The sequence below is a fragment of the Clarias gariepinus genome, chromosome 5 (assembly GCF_024256425.1).
Source record: "Clarias gariepinus isolate MV-2021 ecotype Netherlands chromosome 5, CGAR_prim_01v2, whole genome shotgun sequence".
Lineage (NCBI taxonomy): Eukaryota > Metazoa > Chordata > Actinopteri > Siluriformes > Clariidae > Clarias > Clarias gariepinus.
Genome location: NC_071104.1, coordinates 2,484,517 through 2,507,500, shown reverse-complemented (window position 1 = coordinate 2,507,500; position 22,984 = coordinate 2,484,517). Strand labels below are relative to the sequence as shown.

At 43.3% G+C, this 22,984-nt stretch overlaps 1 protein-coding gene across 1 annotated transcript in view; it reads right to left on the bottom strand.

Moving 5' to 3' along the window:
• Positions 1-12,111, bottom strand: part of LOC128523885 (TBC1 domain family member 8) — a 22,089-nt gene extending 9,978 nt beyond the window's left edge. The window contains exons 1-12 of the mRNA XM_053496060.1: positions 11,701-12,111; positions 7,185-7,295; positions 6,963-7,081; positions 6,289-6,517; positions 3,813-4,035; positions 3,190-3,397; positions 2,027-2,203; positions 1,796-1,921; positions 1,540-1,666; positions 1,244-1,452; positions 727-844; positions 1-73 (exon numbers count right to left, since the gene is read on the bottom strand). The exon at positions 1-73 is cut by the window's left edge and continues 213 nt beyond it. Coding sequence (XP_053352035.1) covers positions 1-73; positions 727-844; positions 1,244-1,452; positions 1,540-1,666; positions 1,796-1,921; positions 2,027-2,203; positions 3,190-3,397; positions 3,813-4,035; positions 6,289-6,517; positions 6,963-7,081; positions 7,185-7,295; positions 11,701-11,827 — 1,847 coding nt within the window. The 5' untranslated portion in view covers positions 11,828-12,111. The remainder of the gene's footprint in view (positions 74-726; positions 845-1,243; positions 1,453-1,539; positions 1,667-1,795; positions 1,922-2,026; positions 2,204-3,189; positions 3,398-3,812; positions 4,036-6,288; positions 6,518-6,962; positions 7,082-7,184; positions 7,296-11,700) is intronic.
• Between the last annotated feature and the right edge of the window lie 10,873 nt (positions 12,112-22,984).

The window sequence follows — 22,984 nt, the reverse complement described above, 5'->3', positions numbered from 1 at the left end:
GGAACGCGCTCGGCCAGGTGCGGCAACCGCTCACGGATCAGCTCCTCAAACACAGAGCGGTCCACCTGAGCACCTGGGGACGGGGACAGGGGGACAGGGGGACGGGGGACAGATTGAGAGAGTTGTTAAACATTTTAGTTATTTTATAATAAACCATGTTACACAGATCTGATCTTTCTCTCTCACACACACACACACACACACGAGTGGAACACTGTAGTGGTAACACTGGCCAATACCACAACTGAACCCCTCTACTATAAATACAACTACCATGGTTATTTTGGTATATCATGGTATACACACACGCACGCTCACACGAGTACACACACACACACGCTCACACGAGTACACACACACACACGCACGCTCACACGAGTACACACACACACACGCACGCTCACACGAGTACACACACACACACGCACGCTCACACGAGTACACACACACACACGCACGCTCACACGAGTACACACACACACACACACACACACACACACACACACACACACGCTCACACGAGTACACACACACGCACACGAGTACACACACACGCACGCTCACACGAGTACACACACACACACGCACGCTCACACAAGTACACACACACACACACACACACACACACACACACGCTCACACGAGTACACACACACGCACACGAGTACACACACACACACGCTCACACGAGTACACACACACACACACACACGCACGCACGCTCACCAATGACCCTGCGGTTGAAGTAATCCGGCAGCATTCTCTCACACACAGTGACGAGCAGCCAGAACGCTTCTTCCTCTCGCGTGTAGAGCAGCAGCACCGACGCCAGGATGTTCATAGACTGGACACACACACACACACACACACACACACACACATGCATGTGAAAACCTAAGAAAAAACCCAGAAGAAGCTGAGAACTTGTGGAGTCATGATGTGTGAACACCGAGAGTCTGAACTGATCCAGATGTTTGTAAGCGGCGTTCATGGTCTGGACGTGGGACATCATATGGGTGTAGCATTTTTTTTAACGTACGAGATAAAACAGGATGTCGGGGTGGAACCAGAGTTCTGTTTAGGAATGTAACGACCTGTGGGAATTCACTCGTCGCCTCCTTCCAGATGCTGAACACACAATCAGAGCCAGATGTTCTCTACATTCTGTCAGTGTCCAGCTCAGCCTGAACTCGACCTGTGGGGAGGACTATAAGGCTGTACCTGTGTGTGTGTGTGTGTGTACCTGGCAGTAGCCGATGCCCGGGTTGCGGGTGGCGTATGCGTTGAGGACGCGGCGCAGCGCTGCGATGCCGGTCTCGCTCTGGAACGCGGCGTGTTCGGGCAGCGAGCGCCGCAGGTCCCTCTCGATCTCGTCGCTCGTCTGCTCGTTCGTCCTCTCCTCCAGCAAATCAGAGTAAGAGCGCGAGTTGGTGTTTAGGAAGGACCGTGCATCTGCAACACACACATTTTTCCATCCTTTACACTACTCCCCCAAAATTGAATAGCAGTCTTTAATTTCAACAAGTCCGCCTCCTGTACCTGAGAAGGTGAGCCACATCTCCCCGCGCAGCGACTCCGGGATGCCTGCAGCCACCAGCCTGCGAGTCCTCTCAGTGCGGAACATGTGCACGCCGCGGCCGAACTCCTCCAGGTGCTCGTCCCACAGCTAACACACACACACACACACATTAACGAGCTGGCGGGTTAGGGATGCCGCCCCCTAAAGGCCACACCTTCAAATAGCAATTATAACCAAGGACAATAATAAACTCCCCTTCACCAGTCTGATACTCACACGTTTGTGCTCGGAGGATTCTGATTGGCCGGTTTGGAATGTCGTGATTAGCGCTTCCTCGAGGATAACGGGACGGAGAGTGTCGTCGGTGTCGTAGCAGAACGTATAATACGGGGTGGGGGAAATCTACAGGCAAGGACACACACACACACACACACACACACACACAATTACACACAGAAAGGTCTTTATTTTTAGTTTCACCAGGTGGAAGTGAACTTCCCGCCGTACCAGACTCTTCTTGCGTTTGCTTTCCCAGTGCAGCGCGCGGAGACGGGCGCTCAGGTCGTCCACCAGCTGGTCTCGTCTCGCCACCTCGATCAGCTGGAAAGCCCGCTTGGAGCGCACGCTGATGATCACGGGGTTGGGCAGACCACCGGTGCTCTCGGCTTTCTCCACAGACTGCACCTGAGAGCGCAGAGAAACGCCCGTCACCAGCCGGTACAGCCCCGCCCACTCCGACACGCGGGTGTACTGGAGTACAGCAGTCAGGGTCATGGGGTGAAGGGAACTAATCAGTGAGTTCCTGTTCTCACTTTCCTCTACGCAGCCACACACACACACACACACACACACACACACACACCTGCATCTCATGCTTTCAGAGAGTCGTGTTACTGAGGAACTGCAAAGATGCAGAAACTCCTGAACCCTTCCTCAACTTCACCAAACTTCAAACCAAAACCCACCACGTCTCGTTTAATAACGTCTGATCGTGTGTTCTGTTCCCGCCGCACAAATATATTACCAATATTACTGATTTCCAACACTATGATCAGATTTTTGCATATAGAAAAACAATCAAAACATTTAGAAAAGACAGGTTAATGAACTCAAATATAAACTCAATAGACATTAAACCGCACGTAACCTTAATTTATGATTCCTCTCAGCACCGGCTGCTTTAAAAACCAACCTGAAAGCGTCTCCCTTTTCTTCTTGCTAACATTCTTGGGACATACGGTGCTACGTCGTCACTAAATCTTAGACAAAATCCCCAAAAAACAAAAATGTAAAATAACCACAAAAAGATGTAAATTCACTTTGCTTGGATTTTTACTGACGTAAACAGATTGCTTGCAAAATTTCAGTTGTTAAGGGGAAAATTTGTGAGGTGCTCATATGCCGAGGTACGTCTGTGGTTTAAAGCGCCACCTGTAGGATCATAAAGGAATTGCAAACGTATATAAATGAATGATCAATTTTTAAACATTTTAGAGAATTGTGATACGTAACAGGATCGATTCCCCCAACCCAACCCTACCCCCCACCCCCCCCCCCCCCCCCCCCCCCCATCTCTAACGTCTACTGCCAACGCAGAGGACCGAACACAACCATAAGACAAGGTCCAGACTCCTCGAACACGTCTCCGATGTGATGGGTGAGGCTCGTACCTCTGCGAGTGGGATGAGGAGGGTACAGTGTCCCTCCTGCAGGCTGCTGAAGGCCACGTAGTTCTCCGTGACGTAGAGATTCCCGGCCGTGTGACATCGAGCATGAGGCGTCCAGACCGAGCATCGCATCACCTCCTTTAGCGTCTCAGAGCGCGGGAGACCGAAGAGCGAGAGCACGTACTGGCGCAGGGCCTGCTCCTCCAGTGCCCTACACACACACACACACACACACACACACACACACACACACACACACACACACACACACGTCATGGCTTCTTTGCGGCCATTTTATTAATACACACACACCACTTTTCACACATTGCACTGCGGTCAATAGAGCTCGACAGTGCTCAAGCTCACACGTTCAGGCCACATCACACACACTCAAGTTTTTGATGTTTTCTTTCCTCAGCTCGCTCTGTTTCTGTGCGTTTATTTCTGTTCCGTCTTGAGTCTTTCTCTTCCTTATCTTTACATCCTTCCTTTCCTTTAAAGGAAGTGAAGCAAAAACAGGACCTGCACACTGAAGTTGCTTGCACAAGATTGCGTGTGTGTGTGTGTGTGTGTGTGTGTGTGTGTGTGTGTGTCTGATCGGGGTCACATCCTGCAGGCTCTGTTACCGTTTAGTGATGTTGGAATCCGGTTCTGCTTTGGCGTTATCGAACAGTCTCCGCAGCGCCATGTCTCCCAGCTGGGTCATGACGGTCATCACCTCGTCCACATCAAGGAACATGGAGAACTCGCGCTGCTTCTGCCGCGTTCGGACCCTGATCGCGTCGTTGATGAGGCCAAAGGTCGCGCGCTCCAGAGCCGTGACTTCAGCCCAGGGGATCAGTAGCTTCACTGCACATGAAGGAAATGAAAACCTCTAGAATGAGTAGCCGGGCAGGTTTCGCTTTAGGAAACCAGTCACCGTGAAGATACAAACCAGACACTGAAATAAAGTGAGCATCGGAAAAACAGGCCAAATGTGAATAAATATACCGAGAATAGATCATTTCATTCCACCGCATACAGAGAGCATGAAGCCCTGAAAGGTGGAATTCATTTTTTATCTCGTCTGCACAAGTTATTATTAGGTTTTAAAAAAAGCTGGTAAATTATTCTGGGCTTCTGTATTCAAACCATGAAGGTGTTGCATTTTCATTAACACTGTTAAACCTGATAAGAGGACTTCTCTGGAGGATTATTTTTATGGTCAGATTACAGTAATGTATCATAATGTCTACATAAGCTTCCAGAGAAGTCCTCTTATCAGGTTTAGATCGGGCCCAAGCACCTGTGCCATCGCCACCCGGGTGCACCACACAACCTGTGCGCTTTTGAACATGTGGAGATCTCCAAAGAGCCTGGGGTGCTGGGAAAAAAAAAACATTAGACTATGATCTCACTCAATGTGATGTCACTCAGGAGGTTATTAGCCACTTTTTTACCACAAGTTGGAGGCATCGTCACGACTCGCATCAATCCCCTATGAGGAGGACATCAAAGCCCATTGTGTGCGTTTTGCAAACAACCCAAAATAACTGACTTCCTGCTGAGCAGAGCCCAAGACATGCACAGTAATAGTTGTTCAGCTCGATGAGGTCTAAATGTGTACCGGGTTTCACATGTACGTATGCAAGTGCAAGTGTGTATGAGCTATGTATTTACATTAAGGCATTTGGCAGACGCTCTTATCCAGAGCAACTTACATTTTTCTCATTACACATACACAGCAGTTGAGGGCAACAGTGGCAACTTGGTGGTTGTGGGGTTTGAACCTGGGATCTTCTGAACCGTAGTCCAATGCCTTAACCACTGAGCTACCCCTGGCCCAAATAGCATTAACGGTCTCAAGTGAGGGCCCCAGGCGTGGCAGACTCTCGGGCGTCCTAATGGCAGCAGGTAACCCGCGTGTAAACGTATATGTAAATATTCTATATATGTTTCATATAAAAGATGCAACAATTAGTCAAAATGATCAAGTTGTATTTGAATGTAACTTATTTAATTAATAACATTATAATAACGTAAGCGAGCACTGGTGGCTCAGTGGTAGGGGTTTCGTCTGCCATGCACAAGGCCCAGGTTCGATTCCCAGCCAGTGCCCAAACCCCCCCAGCCACCAGATGCAGTGCCGGTCCCAAGCCCGGATACAATGGGAGGGTTGCCCCTGTGCCACGTTGTAGTGCGGACTGGGCATTCCGCTGTGGCGACCCCTTGTCGGGAGCAGCCGAAAGACCAACAAACATTATAATAATGTAAGCAGTTGATAGGGATGTGACTGAGCGGGTGCATAATGGGTATTTGGATGGCATAAAGTAAAACAATTAGGGGACCAAGTACTATGACATCAGCCCTGTGACATCACAGAGTATAAACAGGCCCTTTTGTTCTGCAAAGACATTTTTTTTCCATCTGTTTTTTGCCGATCGTAAAATGCTCAAAAAGTCATCACAATTAGCACATTAGGACGTCTGAGGCCCCGGGTGTGGCACGGTGCCCTCACCCTCGCATAAGCCAATATCTCAAAGGGTTCAGGCGTGCAGATGCGTTAAGCGTATCCTGAAAAGTGGCTAATACCTTTCTGAGTGACGTCACAGTGAGATGCTTTTTTTCAGCAATGGCGCATGTGCTTGGGCCCCATCATCGCTGCTCTGCAACTATATATTTTTTTTTTATTCTGGCACCTTCACCCCCTCCCGCCTTTAAACTCCTGAACAACGTGTAAGAAAAGCACACTCAGCTCCTGACAGATGGACAAATACAAACTTAACCACATAATGTAAAGGTAAGACTTCAAAGTTTATTACTAGCAGAACCAGTTAACATAAAAAAAACAACATGGAGTCGATCACTAAGGTAGTTTTAACTAAAACACTGGAATCAGTCGGTTTGAGTTTTTTCATGCAGGTATGAGTTTTCTGTTGCCATAACACGAGGGTGAACTGGCCCGTCAGACCTGATGGAGAATAAATGTTTACTGTAATGTGAAATTGAACGCACATTTGCGTCTTTTTTCTTGTGACCTTTCTTTTCTATGCGCTCGCAGCGATGCTACGTGTGTGTACGGTTTACTGCACCCGACCTACAGAGAGTAACGGACGCGCTCACCCTCTTTTCCCAGCAGGAACGAGTAGAAAGCCATGTGATTGGTGGACAGGTAGATCCAGCCCTGACGCGGCACTCGGCCTTTCCAGCAGCAGCAGGAGTAATGAGCCACCAGCTTTTCTTTCAGCGGGAGGCCGAACCGCTGCTCGAACCGCACCATCGCCTCGCGGAAACGCGACGGGTCGTCGTCCAGCGCCGCCTGGCCCACCAGGACTTCCTCAGCGATTAGGCCCTGAGATGTAACACACACAAACACACACACAGGCTAGCTCTGTAACTCAGTTTAGTGTTTTTGATTGTCCACAACTTCAAACACATCATAAAACAGCAAGAAATATCAATTTTAAATTTCTAAAAATTTCTAAAATCAGAGATGAGCTAACAATCTGATCAGAACTAGCTAGGGAGTTCAAATGTTTACTGTACATTAGCTAGCAAAAGTTAATCGACTTTGCAAGGAAACTCTTATGTAATGGGCGTTCAGTTCACAGCGCAGTGGCTTCAGTACAAGCACAAGAGCATCTCTCTCTTTAAAAGTGACGTCTAGCGATCAGACGACTGACCCATACGTTACGTTACGTTAGCTTATTAAACCATTAGCACTTTAACAGAAAAAGCCATAACGTTGGCAGTTAATCCGAGCGATAAACGTCTGTGTTTAAAGTCTGGGAGAGAACCTTGATTTTGCCCTGCGCGAAGCTCGCGGCGTCCTGCTTGTTCTCAAACACCGACATGTACGGCAACAAGTTCTGCTCCAGCCATTTCCAGTGTTTCTGCACTTCTTCAGCTGTGGCTCCTACACACACACACACACACACACGTATTTAAACTCTGCACAAATAGTATAGTAATAATAATTACACTACATTAATAATAGTCATACAGATAAAGCGTCTCACCGCTAGCGATCACCCAGCTGCTCTGTGAACCAGGAACCTGTAGAAGAATCCGAAATGGAGCAACTCGTGCGTTCGAGTCCAACACAGTGTCCAGTGCTCCCACCAGCATACCTACACACACACACACACACACACACACACACACACACACTTTCTATAGGACTTAGTGGCCAGTAACCATGGGCCACATTCCCCTACTGGGGACAATGACATCTTACTTCCTCATGTTTCAAATAATTAAATAAATGAATGAACAACGAATTAATCAACAATGAGCGGCCGAATACACACACCAGAATAACATCAGACAGATTAGAAAGACAAACGGACCATGAGACAGACCGACCATCGGAAAGACCATAAGACATCACACAGACCAACCATTACACAAATATCAGACAGACAGAACATAACACATAATTTAACATTTATATCATTTCTCAGACGCCCTTATACTTACATTTTAACTCATTACACATTTGAACATGAAAGGCCTCAATGGCAACCTGGTGGTTCTGAGGTTTGAACCTGAGACCTTCTGATCAGTAGTCCAACGTCCTAACCACTGAACCACACTCCTGCCCCCATAACAGAGCCATGAGACAGACAGACAGACCATGGAACAGAACAGACAGACCACGATAAAGACAAACCATCAGACAGACAGACAGACCATGAGAGAAATAAACACATAAAAAAAAACAGACTGACAAGGATCAGACAGAACCTCAGACAGACAAACAGACCATCAGACAGAACCTCAGACAGACAAACAGACCATCAGACAGAACCTCAGACCGACAAACAGACCATCAGACAGAACCTCAGACCATCAGACAGAACCTCAGACAGACAAACAGACCATCAGACAGAACCTCAGACCATCAGACAGAACCTCAGACAGACAAACAGACCATCAGACAGAACCTCAGACAGACAAACAGACCATCAGACAGGACATCAGACAGACAAACAGACCATCAGACAGGACATCAGACAGACAAACAGACCATCAGACAGAACCTCAGACCATCAGACAGACAAACAGACCATCAGACAGAACCTCAGACCATCAGACAGAACCTCAGACAGACAAACAGACCATCAGACAGAACCTCAGACCATCAGACAGAACCTCAGACAGACAAACAGACCATCAGACAGAACCTCAGACAGACAAACAGACCATCAGACAGGACATCAGACAGACAAACAGACCATCAGACAGGACATCAGACAGACAAACAGACCATCAGACAGGACATCAGACAGACAAACAGACCATCAGACAGAACCTCAGACCATCAGACAGACAAACAGACCATCAGACCATCAGACAGAACCTCAGACAGACAAACAGACCATCAGACAGGACATCAGACAGACAAACAGACCATCAGACAGGACATCAGACAGACAAACAGACCATCAGACAGAACCTCAGACCATCAGACAGACCATCAGACAGAACCTCAGACCATCAGACAGAACCTCAGACAGACAAACAGACCATCAGACAGAACCTCAGACAGACAAACAGACCATCAGACAGGACATCAGACAGACAAACAGACCATCAGACAGGACATCAGACAGACAAACAGACCATCAGACAGGACATCAGACAGACAAACAGACCATCAGACAGGACATCAGACAGACAAACAGACCATCAGACAGAACCTCAGACAGACAAACAGACCATCAGACAGAACAACAGACCATCAGACAGAACCTCAGACAGACAAACAGACCATCAGGCAGGACATCAGATAAACAGACAATGAAGCAGACATAACAGACATAACATCAGATAAACAAATTTAGACAGACAAATCATCAGAGAGACAGACAGTCAGCAGACAGGCCATGAGACAGGCTGATCATCAGTCAGACATACAAGACAGACTACAGGACAGATTGCCCATGAGCTTGACCATCAGACAGGCAGACAAATGATGAGACAGACAGGCCCTTAGATCTGCCATTCAGAAGACATGACGACCATCAGACGGACAAAACAGACCATGAGACAGATACGGATTATCAGAAAGACTAAACACACACAGAACGAGTGTGACTACATTCCACCTAGATCTAATGTTCTCTCTGCATCAAAACTGTGGAAATGTAAAACACACCACACACACACACACACACACACACACACACACACACCACTGAAAGTAACACAGGGTGTAAACGTAAGACGCTCCAGCTACATGGTTGAACTAACACTGAAGGGGGCGCTGTTTCAGGACAGAGCTAGAGGTGGTGCAGCGCAGCGTGTCCTGATGTGAGTCTCTGTAAACGTCCTGATGTCATTAGGTCCTCCTTAATAACACAACGTCCTGAAGTGTTTTTACTGGATCACTGCAATCTGGCTCTGTGTGTGTGTGTGTTTGATCAGAGGCTTCCTGAACCTGAGATCGTTCAGGACTTAACACGGGGTCACGCTGCACTTTCTAATTTGACATTTCCTCGTTTCTTATCAACCCAGAAATTAAAGGCAGATGCTCTCCTTCCTATTTGGAGAACAAGGGGTTCCTGTTTAAGCTGTTTAATAATATATGTTCCAATATTTGAGACTGCTTTGTAGAAGGGAAAGACAGAAAAGGACAAAAATTCTTTCATCATCATCAAGACAACCGAGGGACAAACCAAGAGACACTCTGGACCTCGACACCTCCAGCTTTAGATTAGCCACAATGTGACGTATGAAGATGATGTCATATCATAAGAGCGCTGGGATTTAAGATGGAAAGAGCGGAAAATGTTAGGCCGAGCAGAACCCTGATCATCACACACACACACACACACACACCCTTCTGGATCGCAGCACCAACACCAGCACTTGTACAAAACTCTGTAGAAAACACTGTGTGCCAAACCGTTGGGAAAGCCATTTCAGCCTGAGCTTCCTTAAGAATGAAAGTGTGACTGTATCTGTGAGGAGAAAAATGCAGGCGGGTGGAGACGAGCAGAGAGAGAGTCGTGTTCAGGGTTCGTCAGAGACGCCCAGTGACATGTGGCTTTTCTGAGAGCTAAAGAAGGAATCAAAGATTAAGAGACAGAGAAAGAGAAACTAGTTCCCTGAACACTTTTTTTTCCTTTGGTTGTTTTTGTCCTTGCACACACACGCACACACACACACACACACACACACACACACACACACACACACCATCGTCATGGAGAAGCGAGTGGACTTTTCCAGGAATGCGAAAGCTGGACAAAAGTCTTGTGCGGAGAAAGCGCTCTGTAAACACTCCGCTCTATCCAGCAGACGCAGGAGTGAAGTGTTCAGCTCTTCTCACAGGACGCACAACCGCCGGAGTCTCCTGAGGGTCACCGCTCGGCGCTATCTTAAACAAACACGCTCGGCCGCGCGCGACAGGTGCGACATCAGCTGCTGCGCGAGACTGAAACAGCAAGATGGAGAAACCGTTTCCTGAATCTGGGTAAAAATAACTGTTCAAAGCTTTCGCTTGTGGTCACAGTGTTGTTTGCCGCTGGTGGATCGTGAGCTCGGGTAGGAAAGGAGTAAACGGGTCACATGGAACAGACACAATATATATAATGGCCCCTTAGAACCCCAACCCCCCCCCCCCTCCCCCCACAGCACGGTGGAGTACAGACGCACAGGGAAGAGTGAAAAGTACAGGAGTTCATCATGTGGGAATATCATGTTGGACTGTTGACACACACACACACTCACTCTCTCACAGACACACACACACACACTCACTCTCTCACAGACACACACTCACTCTCTCACAGACACACACTCACTCTCTCACAGACACACACTCACTCTCTCACAGACACACACTCACTCTCACAGACAGACACTCTCACACACACACTCTCACACACAGACACTCACACACACACACTCTCACACACAGACACTCACACACAGACACTCTCACACACAGACACTCACACACAGACACTCTCACACACACTCTCACACACACTCTCACACACACATACATACAAACAAACACACACTCGCGCGCACTCTAACACACAAACATATAAAATATGTAACAACAGTACATAAATGATAAACAAAAACAACAAAACAAACATCAGTCTCTCTCTCTCTCTCGTATGTAAATCAGCTGTTATGATTTTGAAACCGCAGACCTTCAGGAACACAATTCTTTGAATCCCAAAGCACTTTATTTAGTTTTTTCGCACTAGATCATTTCTTCAGACTGGGTATTGTGTTCTCACATGTGTGTGTGTGTGTGTGTGTGTGATATACTGTATATATAAAACACACATCTGATCCTGTTCTGCACTGTTATTCCCAATCCCCAACACGTCCCCTTCTCCCTATAGACACTCTGCATGTCTCACACACACACACACACACTATTCTTTATTCCCACATCTGTATATTAATAATGTGTAGAGGACAGGTTGCTTCACCTGTGTGTGTGTGTGTGTGTGTGTGAGAAGCCCGAGTGCAGCAGGCTGATGAGGGGGGTTAATGCACTGCCCCTACCTGTGAGTCTGCCCCCGGTCTCCCCATGCCCTCTTCTGCGCTGCAGCAGGAAATAATCGCTCGATCTGTCGGTGATCCAGAGATTCAGCGCGTTTTTCAGCGACACCTCGGCCGGATTCAGCCACATCTCTCTCTCTCTCTCTCTCTCTCTCTCTCTCTCTCTCAGCACGCTGGAGGAGCCCAGCCGCCTGCGTCACACCCCGATACCGGAAGTGAATTCCCCGCACTCCGCTCACTCCGACACATTGTAACCGACCCGCTTTGAAGTTTATCGCCGATTCTCTCCGCGGTTTAAATCTTCTAACGGTTTCCGCGCTCGAGCCGCTGCAGTGTCCCCGATCTCACCCGGACACACACCGCAGTGCTCTAACAACAGATCAGCAGAAAACACAAAGATCCCACCCTGGATCTAACCGCTTCACTGCGCCGAGCTCACTGACTCCGGAGTCGACTCCGAGTCTTTAGATTCGACTCAGAAGAGAATAAACTTAATAAACTGATTACTGTATATCAGCGGTTATTGAATATTTTTTTAATCAGGTTATTAAGTGATTACATTTTATAATAATAATAATAATAATTATTATTATTATTATTATTCTTATTATTATATAGAGGAGATCTAGTCATTTATAAGTTGCAAGATAGTCAGCCAAAACGTGTGTTTATATTGTTATATTGTTGTCAAAGAATTTTTTTTTGTTTGACAACAATAGAAATTATTTTTTTGCTAACATTTATGTCAATAAAGCCCTTTGTATGGGCTTTATTGACATAAAAGACTGAATAGGAAAAAATATGAAAAATAAAATAAAAGGTAAATTTAACTAAAAGAAATTTAAGAAAGAATAAAATAAAATATAAAATTAAAGTAAAAATAAAATAACTGTACAACAAAGATACACAATATAGAATATATATGAAGAATATATGAAGAAATATAGAACAATAGGAGCAGCTGTACAAGTAGATTTTATGTCATTTTTGTGTGGAATGAAGTTAGAATAAATGGTAATGTCCAGGGTTGTGCAATCCACAAGTGGCACACTTTCTCTGTCTGTCTCTTTCTTTCTTTTAGGTGATTTTAGTTTTTTATGTTAAACATATATTGCAGAAAATGTGTGTAACCAGAGAAGCTCTGGAGTTTATGCAACATGGAAGTGACCGATCTCACTTCCCTCAAAATTTTCCAGTTGCTAACTTTAGCTATTTTGGAGAGATAATTTTATATAAGACGCCAAAACGGCCATTTTCAGTGTCATACTGTCTCGCTTTAAATAATAGTCATTTAAAATGCAAATTACTCAGATTTCTTCATGAGTATTGATACTTAAATTGGTGGAAGCTTCTAGAAGCATATGACCTGTAAAAAGTGTTGCTTAAATTAAAGTATTTTAAAAATTCTATTTAAGTATATTTTAGTATTTAAGTATACAAAAAACCTGTAGTGTCTGTAACCATGTCAAACTATCAAAGAGAAAATTCAACAAAATGTTCATTCTTAAAAATGAAAAAACGCATTTCATTTATTAGACTGTAATTCTAATTTATACCAAGTAAATTTTATATAAAAATATAATTATATATAATTTTAAGCTCTCGTGGCGTTTAAAAGAAACAAAGAGGGCTGTATAGGGAAGATTCGGTAGTGAACCGACTCTCTGAACCGATTCCATCAGAGTCGACTCCAAAATTCATGGAAACGAAACGAACAGCTGTGGCATTTTATTTTACACGGGATCGGATGCCCGGATGTAAGGACGCTCTTTGATTGGTCCGGATAACCTCTTAGGGTTTTTTTTTTTTGAAACCATGACATGTATTTAGGTTTGGTATTTTTTTGGTGGTAAATTCCAGTGTTTTGTTTTGTTTATTGTTCCTCGTGCATTCTGTAAAGTTTCTGCACATAAACCTGGCCAATATTACTCAATTATTTATAAAGTGAAAATAAAATGTAAAAGTACCACACTTATTGGTCGTGACACGGTGGCTAGAACTGTCACCTCACACCTCCTGGTTTGATTCCCACCTCAGTGTGTGTGTGTGTGTGTGGAGTGTGTGTGCTCTCCCTGTGCTTGTGTATGTTTCCTCCAGGTTCTTTAGTTTATAATTGGCTGAGGTTTGGGGTGGGACTCAAACCCTGCCCTTCCACATGGCAGGTGATGAACCTACCACTGAGGCACCAATATGACCCAAAGTAAAACAAGATGTCAATCATGATAATTATTGTGATGTAGCCATCATCTGATGCCTCAATCAGTCAACCATATCTTGGTTTTGGCCCTGCGCCAAGCTCCTGTACATTTTAGTTTGAGTGTAGTTCTGTCATAGCGTGTCACAGGCATGTCAAGCTGTGAACGTGTCACAGGTGTTCCTCGCTGACTCTAACAGCGGGCAGCATTTTCACCAGCTTGTGTCATAAATAGGCAGCATGATCATCAACTTTCCCTTCATACCGTGAGTGTGTCAAAGGCGTTACACAGTGGCAACATGAGGAGCAACGGCGAGTTGACCACGTACGATGGGTGGGTGGGTCAGGCGTCAGGATCTGCATGTGGGTGGAGCTGCAGGGTAACCTCATGTGTGTACCCTCTGGTATATAAAAACTAAGAAATTCATTTTGTAGCTGCAAGTGTTTGCACAGGTAGGTCCCGTCACAGGCATGTCACAGACGATCCTCACCAAATGTAACAACGCCTTACTTAGCAAAAAAAACAAAAACGTCAGAAGCAGATGTAAGGGGCTGCCGAAACATTGGAGCAAACACATCGTTCACAGGTAAGGGTAGCACACAGGCGTCAGGATCTGAACACGGGTATGGGTATGGGTAACCTCTAGTTATATCATAATTTGTGGAGTCCCAAAATGTGGAAAATAAAAATCATAATGGGTGCATCACATCGCGTCTGAAAGATCACATGACCTTTTTTTCCATCGCTCCAAAGTCTGCAGCCTTTTTTCTATGGACACACAGCTGTTTAGTCCCAAACCTGTGTGTGTGTGTGTGTGTGTGTGTAAATGCTCTTAATTTCACTATTAAACATAAATCTGATTTCTACTGGGTATTTTTCTTTCTTTCTTTCTTTCTTTATTGCAATCCTCCTTTACCGTGTGTTTAAGTTAACTCATGAATTAATTTATTTTCCCCACAAGGGTTGAGGGTTCAGCACTAACCGTCCTTGGTTTAATAATGCATTGGACCATTTTTCATCCAATTCTGGTCACTTTACTGATTTCTTTGCTGGACGCAGGCCAATAGTTTGACTCTTCTGAAATGGCGAATTTTTCTTTGGCCAGACAGCGCATTTATCTTATATACATGCTAGCATTGTACTAAAACAATGTGGCAAATTAAATATAAAACTTTGTGGAATTTTCTCATCATTTTATTTATTTTTACCAGAAATTGAAAGGAGCAGTAAGGAAAGTTAATGTATGTTGTTGTATGAGGAAGTCTGGAGTGGCAGAGAAGTATGTTAGAGTGGTGCAGGACATGTATGAGAGCTGTAAGACAGTGGTGAGATGTACTGTAGGTGTGACAGAAAAGTTTAAGGTGGAGGTGGGTCTGCATCAAGGATCGGCTCTAAGCCCCTTTTTGTTTGCTCTGGTGATAGACAGGATGACAGATGAGGTTAGACAGGAGTCTCCATGGACTATGATGTTTGCAGATGACATTGCGCTTTGTAGCGAGAGCAGGGAACAGGTGGAGGAAAATTTGGAGAGGTGGAGGTATGCTCTGGAAAGCAAAGGAATGAAGGTTAGCCGCAGCAAGACGGAATACATGTGTGTAAATTAAAGGGACCCAGGAGGCAGAGTTGGAGGTAGCAGAGATGAAGATGTTTAGGTTCTCATTGGGAGTGACAAGGATGGATAGGATCAAGAATGAGTTCATCAGAGGGACAACCCACGTTAGATGTTTTGAAGATAAAGTCAGAGAGGCCAGATTAAGGTGGTTTGGACATGTTCAGAGGAGAGATTGTGAATATATCGGTAGAAGGATGCTGAGGTTGGAGCTGCCAGGCAGGAGGTCTAGAGGAAGACCAAAGAGGAGATTTATGGATGCAGTGAGAGAGGACATGAAGTTAGTTGGTGTGAGAGAAGAGGATGCAGAGGATAGGGTTAGATGGAGGCAGATGATTCGCTGTGGTGACCCCTGAAAGGGAACAGCCGAAAGACAAAGAAGAAGAAGTAAGGAAAGATAATATTGAGATTGGAAAAATAAATGGGAACAGTAGATAAAGGTTTAATGAAAATGCAGCAAAATAGTTAAATATTAAAAGAAATAATAAAAAAAAAACAACTACACTGGCAAACTTAAAAATACCAACCAATGAGGCAAACTTTAGAAGAAGAAGACTATGACTTTTTTACTGCACAGAATACAATGCACTACCGGTAAACCAGCATTTGCTATTAAAAGCAAAATGTTCACTGCTAATTGTTTAAATTTACCACCAGTAGTGCGAAACTTCTTCTTATTACTCAGTTTCCTGGCCACAAGTCAGACAACAAATTTACTGAGACCTCCCACAAACATTTCACTTTTATGAGGGTAAATACTGTATTATTAACATGTGCCAATAAAAGGTTATGGATGTAAGCATTTGAAAAAAAATAACCTAGCTTATTAAAACAGATTGATTTGAGTGGAAAAGAACTTAAAGATTATGTTTTTAAAAAGAGGAACAAGAATGGTGGTGTGAGTGCCATCTAGTGGTCATCTTACATCATGGAGTGGGTATGGTTTGAAGTGATTAAAATAAGGGTGCAGATACACATTTTTTTCCCAACAAAACGTTAGACAAGATATCAGAACAGGTCAGTTTAATTTAAACCCACATCAAACATTCCCTTAAAAATAACTGTTCAATAGGGATGTGAACATGCGACCTCCTGACTCGTAGCATCCAACTTCTTGCACTATTTATCAAAATCCTTACACCATTATTCTCTGCGATACACTAATCACCACATCACTGTGTCATTACATACAGCGGTTAATACCAGAGTGCATGTTGATTCCTTGTTTTTTCATGACATCATTCCAATTCATATTCAAATTTGTAATTGGAATATAGAACCCAAGTGCAACTTTTAGGGTATGCCCAAATAAATAAACATAATCAGAAAAGTTATTGGCCAACTGGGGCTATCATTTTGGGGCTATGAAGATTAGTGTTTATGCGGTTAATGTACCTATATGTAACTATAGCACTCTATAGTCGCAGGAGGGCTGGAGCCTATCTCAGACTAGACAGGGTAAACCCTGGATGAGGTGCTCAGGGCGCACTCACATGCTCATTCACACACTACGGGTCATTCGGGAACCCAAGTTAGCATAACCAGCATGTTTTTGGACTGTGGGAGAGAACCGGCAGAGGTGGAAAGAGTAATAAAGGTTTGTACTCAAGTACAAGTACTGTTACTTCATTGACATTTTTACTGAAGTACAAATAAAAAGTTACCATTTAAAAAATCTACTCAAGTAAAAGAAAAAAGTAGCTAATTAAAAATTTACTCAGAGTAAAAGTTACCAAGTTCCTTTTTTTTTACAGCGAGGGTGGGATGGGGGATTCTAGTGTAGTTTAAAAAAATAAAGTGGATATAAATCTCAACCTAGTTGTTTTTAATTAAAGGAACACCTTTCCATAATAAAGCTGTTGCCTTTTTTTATGCATGAAATCAAAGTGGTCGCTTAATTATGGCCAGGGGTTTGCTTCATAAGAGGTTGATGGCACTTCGCTTTCAGCTGGGTCTGCATCGCTGGCATTCGACTTCATCATCCTTGTGAATTTAGCGGGGTTGTTGTTCTCCACGCCCATCAATCAATCAGTGCAGTGGTAAAAATGTATTTTTACTCAGTAGCAAATATGATTTAAAATGTAGCGAAGTACAATACTTCAAACAAAACATAGTTAAGTAAAATTAGAGATTTTAAAAACTACTTTAAAAAGTAAAAATACACACAAAAAAAAACTACTTACAGTAACCCGAGTAAATGTAATTAGTTACTTTCCACCTCTGAGAACCGGAGTATTAAACACAACAAGCACAGGGAGAACACCAGCTGGAATTTGAATCCGGACCCTTTAGGTGCAAGGTGACAATGCTAACCACTAAACCAACATAGTAAATTAAGTCAACATAATTTGGCTGTAGAACCTCAAGGTCTCTTTGGTTAAAGCAGAGGAATTACAAGCAGGTGATGGAGTCCAACTCTAAGTTAGAGAAGTCTAACCTGATATCCGACACATACAGACTGAAAAAAATTTTTTGTTTTAGGTACATTTTTTAAAGCCAGAATGCTTAGGTAACAAAAAATGTGTGTTGTTTTTGTGTTTTTTTTTTTATATATTTGCTCCAAAGTAGGAACACTTATGAATATCCTGCGCGTGGTGATTCCAGAATTGTTTTCAGGGTTTCTATCTAATGTGGCAGCAGCATGATACACAAGTGAGTAAGAACATGACTATAAGAGAACATTGTCTATTTTAATACTTGTTCACATATTTTAGATGTTTTGTAGGTTACAGAACCACTATCATTGATGTTAAATTAACCAGGTCTGATCAGAACATAGAATACTTTACTCCCCTTGAAGAGAATGAACTTAGCTCTTTTGCAAATTCATCAACCTGTATATTAGATCCTATACATTTTCTTAAACAGATAGTGCCGGGAATAACGGAATCCCTGTTGAAAATAATTAATTCTTTACTCAGCATTGGGTATGTTCCAAAATCTTTTAAATTAGCAGTTATTGAACCAATAATTAAGAAACCTGACCTCGACCCCTGTCAGCTGTCCAGTTACAGGCCAATATCAAACCTCCCTTTTATCTCTAAGATTCTGGAAAAGATAGTAGCGGAGCAGCTATGCTCATATATACAGTAAATACATATAAATAGCATACAGAAACTGTATCAGTCAAGATTTAGGCCTCATCACAGCACAGAGACAGCACTCGTTAAAGTAGTAAATGACCTATTGGCCTCTGATCAGGGTCACTATGCTTGTGTTACTCAACTTCAGTGTAGCTTTTGACACCATTGATCATAGTATTCTCCTTCACAGATTAGAAAACGTGGTAGGAATTAAGGGAACAGCCCTCTCCTGGCTCAGATCCTTTTTGACCCATCGTTATCAGTATGTAGATTTAAATGGTGATTATTCTTTATGTTCTCTAGTGGAGTTTGGTGTTCCACAGGGCTTGGTTTTAGGGTCCGTAAGCATGGTATTAGTTTGCATTGTTATGCTGACAACACACAGTTATATCACTCTTATATGTCTCAGAAAAACCATATAAGAAAAAAACAGCTTGCTAAAATTGAGCAATGTGTGAAGAATATAAGAGACTGGATAGACAAGATAGAAGTTCTAGTCATGCAGCTAGAAGCAAGAATTTAGATTACACTGTAACTTAAGATGGCCTTTCTGTTCAATCAAGTGCAACAGTGAAAGACCTCTGTGTGATTCTAGTCTTTCATTTAAAGCTCATGTAGACAATATCACCAGGATGGCATTCTTTCACCTTAAAAATATTGCCAAGTTAAGGAATATATTGTCGCTAAACGATGCAGAAAAACTAGTTCATGCTTTTATCACCTCTAGGTTGGACTATTGTAATGCCTTACTGTCTGGTTGTTCAGCTAGATGCATAAATAAGCTTCAGCTAGTCCAGAATGCAGCAGCGAGAGTCCTCACTAGAACCAGAAGATATGAGCACATCACCCCTATCTTATCTTCACTGGATTGGCTCCCAGTAAAATTCAGCATGGAGTTTTAAATACTACTTTTGACATATAAAGCAATAAATCGTCTCGTGCCGCAGTACCTGAGCGAACTGCTAGTGTCTTACGATCCGCCACGCCTACTTCGATCAAAGGATGCAGGCTGCTTGTCAGTACCGCGTATTATGAAAACTACAGCTGGTGGCAGAGCTTTTTGAAACAGCCTTCCAAATAGTGTTCGGGACTCAGACACAGTCTCAGTGTTTAGTTCTAGGCTAAAAAACTATTTATTTAGCCAAGCATTTTTGTAAATAAATTTGCCTTAGGTAAAGGAGCAGATCTGGGAGACTCATGGACGTAGAGTATTATGGTGAACTGGTATGTTTAGATGCTGTCTTCCCCATTCTTGCTTTACATCTCAGGTAGCCCTTAAATCTGTGTTTCCTTTTGGCTCTCCCTTTTAGTTATGCTGTTCTAGTTAGCCCTGTTGGAGTCCCTGCTTGCACTCTACACTAAATATACATTCACCTTATACATTATGTGACTGTGATGATACCCAACTGTTATCTCTCCTCTTCTGCTCTCCCCTTTCCCTCTCTCAGTCGAGCTACACATGTTGTTCCTGAGCTGCCTGTGATCCAGACTCCCTTTGCACTTCGGATCTGTCTGACCCATCCTGGTGCCCCGCTTCTGGTTGGAGATCTCGTCCCCTGGATACCCCATGTGTCTCTTTGGGATGCGTCTGGTGTCTGGGGACGGTTTCACTCTACCATAAAGATGGTTCTGGCCTCGACTGATGTTGAAAGCTGTTCCTCTGAGGACTTGGCTTGGCTGCAGTCGCTAGATAGTTCAAGACTGGAATTTCCTACAAGTCATCCTGAGTCTCTAATAACTACCTGGACTCCATATTAACATCAATTAACATCAACTGTTATAGCTGAACTGGCTGCCACCTAACACACAGTATGAAAGCAGGTCAATTCTTGCTTTCTTTTTCACCCGAATGAGGATGGGTTCCCTGTTGAGTCTGGCTCCTCTCAAGGTTTCTTCTTATTACCATCTCAGGGAGTTTTTCTTTGCCACTGTTACCCTCGGCTTGCTTATCAGGGACTATCTGGCCATTTTGATTCATACACATTCACATTCCATACAAGCTTAAATAACTTTTTAGAATGTGTAAAGCTGCTTTGCGACAATGACAATTGTTAAAAGCGCTATACAAATAAAATTAAATTGAACGGCAGGTAGTCCCCGGGTTACGTACAAGTGCAGTTCTGGAAGCACCTTTGTAAATCCAATTTGTCCTCAAGTCTGACAAAGTGAGTCTTATAAACCTTTGACACAAATATTTAATGTAAAGCATACTAATCCACTAAATCGCTGTCCCCTTTCTCCACACTGCCGTCATGTGGCCAAAACCTGTAACTGCACCTAAAAAAAAGAATCTCATAGTAAAATGTAACAGTGTTTTCATCTGCGCCTTTAAATTGCTAGGGGAATCCTGGATGACATTTGGCTACGTTTACACTGTCAGGTAAATGTGATCCAATTCCAATTTTTTGCTCATATGTGACACATATCGGATATGTTCTATGTCCATTTAAACGGGAAAAAAACGCAATCCCGATCCCGATATTTTGAGATCGGTTTCTGGCCTCCTTCATATGTGGAAATAAATCAGATATAAATCAGATATGTGCTAATGTAATTGTCGTGTAAACAGACAGCTCGGATTTCCTGAGTCATTGTATTCTGTACGTCATTAAAACTGAGACTTCTTCGCGGTTTAATGAAGTAAAGTTATTCTCCGGTGGAAGCGCATGTGGAATGATAACATCGCAGGTGACATGGAAAAGGAAAAGCACCCAGCTTACCCCCTTTCCTTTTTTAATGCTTATTTGGGCTAAATAACATTAAGAAATCAGTATTTGGTGAATAAAGCATATGCACAGGCTGCAATTATGCCGTTTCTTTTCTCCTCCTCTGTTTTAAACCCAAGGATGACATTTTGCGAACTTTGCATATATCGCAGAGCGTCAAGCATACTTCACCTTCGTCTATCTTGGCTAGTGTGTAGCGCAAGAACCTCCCTTTACGTATGCGCGATGTTTCAGATGGTATGACGAGTGTAAACACGTGTATCGGATATGAGTCATAGTTGAAAGAACGTGTAAACAGACGGTCAAAAAAAAATCAGATATAGGCAACGAATCAGAATTGGGCATCGAGACCTGCAGTGTAAACGTAGCCTTAGTCTCAGCCATTTTTCAGCGTTATACTATCTCGCTTCAAACAATAATCATTACAAATGCAAATTATTCATATTTCCTTGAGTACTGACACTAAAATTGGTGTAAGCTTTTAAAAGCATATGACCTGTAAAAAGTCTTGCTTAAATTAAAGCATTCCATGCAAAATTAAGGATTTTTTCACCAAAAAATCTGTAGTGTCCGTAACCATGTCAGATTGATGTTGCAATATCTTAACAATTTTACATTTTAAAATAATACACTTTTTCAGGTTTGTCTTTACATGTGATATCTAAATTGGCCAAGTTTCCTGTGAATAACAAATAAGATTATTGAATGATTTGAATTAAAAAATGTTAGACACTACAGACATAAGGCATGAAATTTTATTTGTATTATCTGATAAAAATTTATAAAATGGCTGTAAATCCTGAATAGTTAATGCCATACTTATGTCAAACCCCTTGAATTAATGCTAAAACTTTTAACTTATATCTTATTTCATTTTGAATTTAAATGTGGTAATTTACAAATGAAAAAAAAATGTTTGTTCCAATTTTTCCCCCAAATCAAGGGAAAAGACCAGGGACAAGACCAGGGACAATCAATGGTAATGGACAGATCTTTATTTCATGACTCTTGCATTCTGGGGTGTTAAAAGTGTTTTAGAAATCACAAACATTACTTTCAAAACAAAAAAAAAATTGTGGTAGAGAAGAAGAAAAATGCCTGTGAAGTCAAAGGCCTGGTCAAGGAGCAGTTTGTGAATGTCAGGTGGAGTCAATCGGTTCAGCGGACCGGCATCTGTTGGGAGTGCGGGATCGAACAAGTGCTTTTTTTTAGTGCATAAAAACTGGGACAAACAAAAGCGGGGGCGCTTCAAGTTAAACTGAAACTTGTGATGAAACTTCTGGTGACCGAGAGTGCAACACCGGGTGACATTTACAGAAGCCTTTAAGCACAGTACGGTGCGAGACTCTTAGCCGCAGCAAAACATTACAACGGTACAAATTTGATCGTGAATGACGATTCCACCTGAGGTGGCTCTGAGCCCACTGCAGTCGTTTCCGTGAACATTAAGCGAGTGGAACATCTGATCACTGACAATCGACAGTGGCAAATCATGGAAGACACGCATATCTGTGAGAACTGTACACACACTTACAGTATTCACCAACACCACTTGCATGTTAGAGGAACTCGGCTGGGAGTTATTGCCACGTACCCTGTACAGTCCTGACCTCGCTCCAAAATATTTCCACGTTTGGGGTCAATAAATAAGTTCCTGGGAGGCCGGCATTTCAG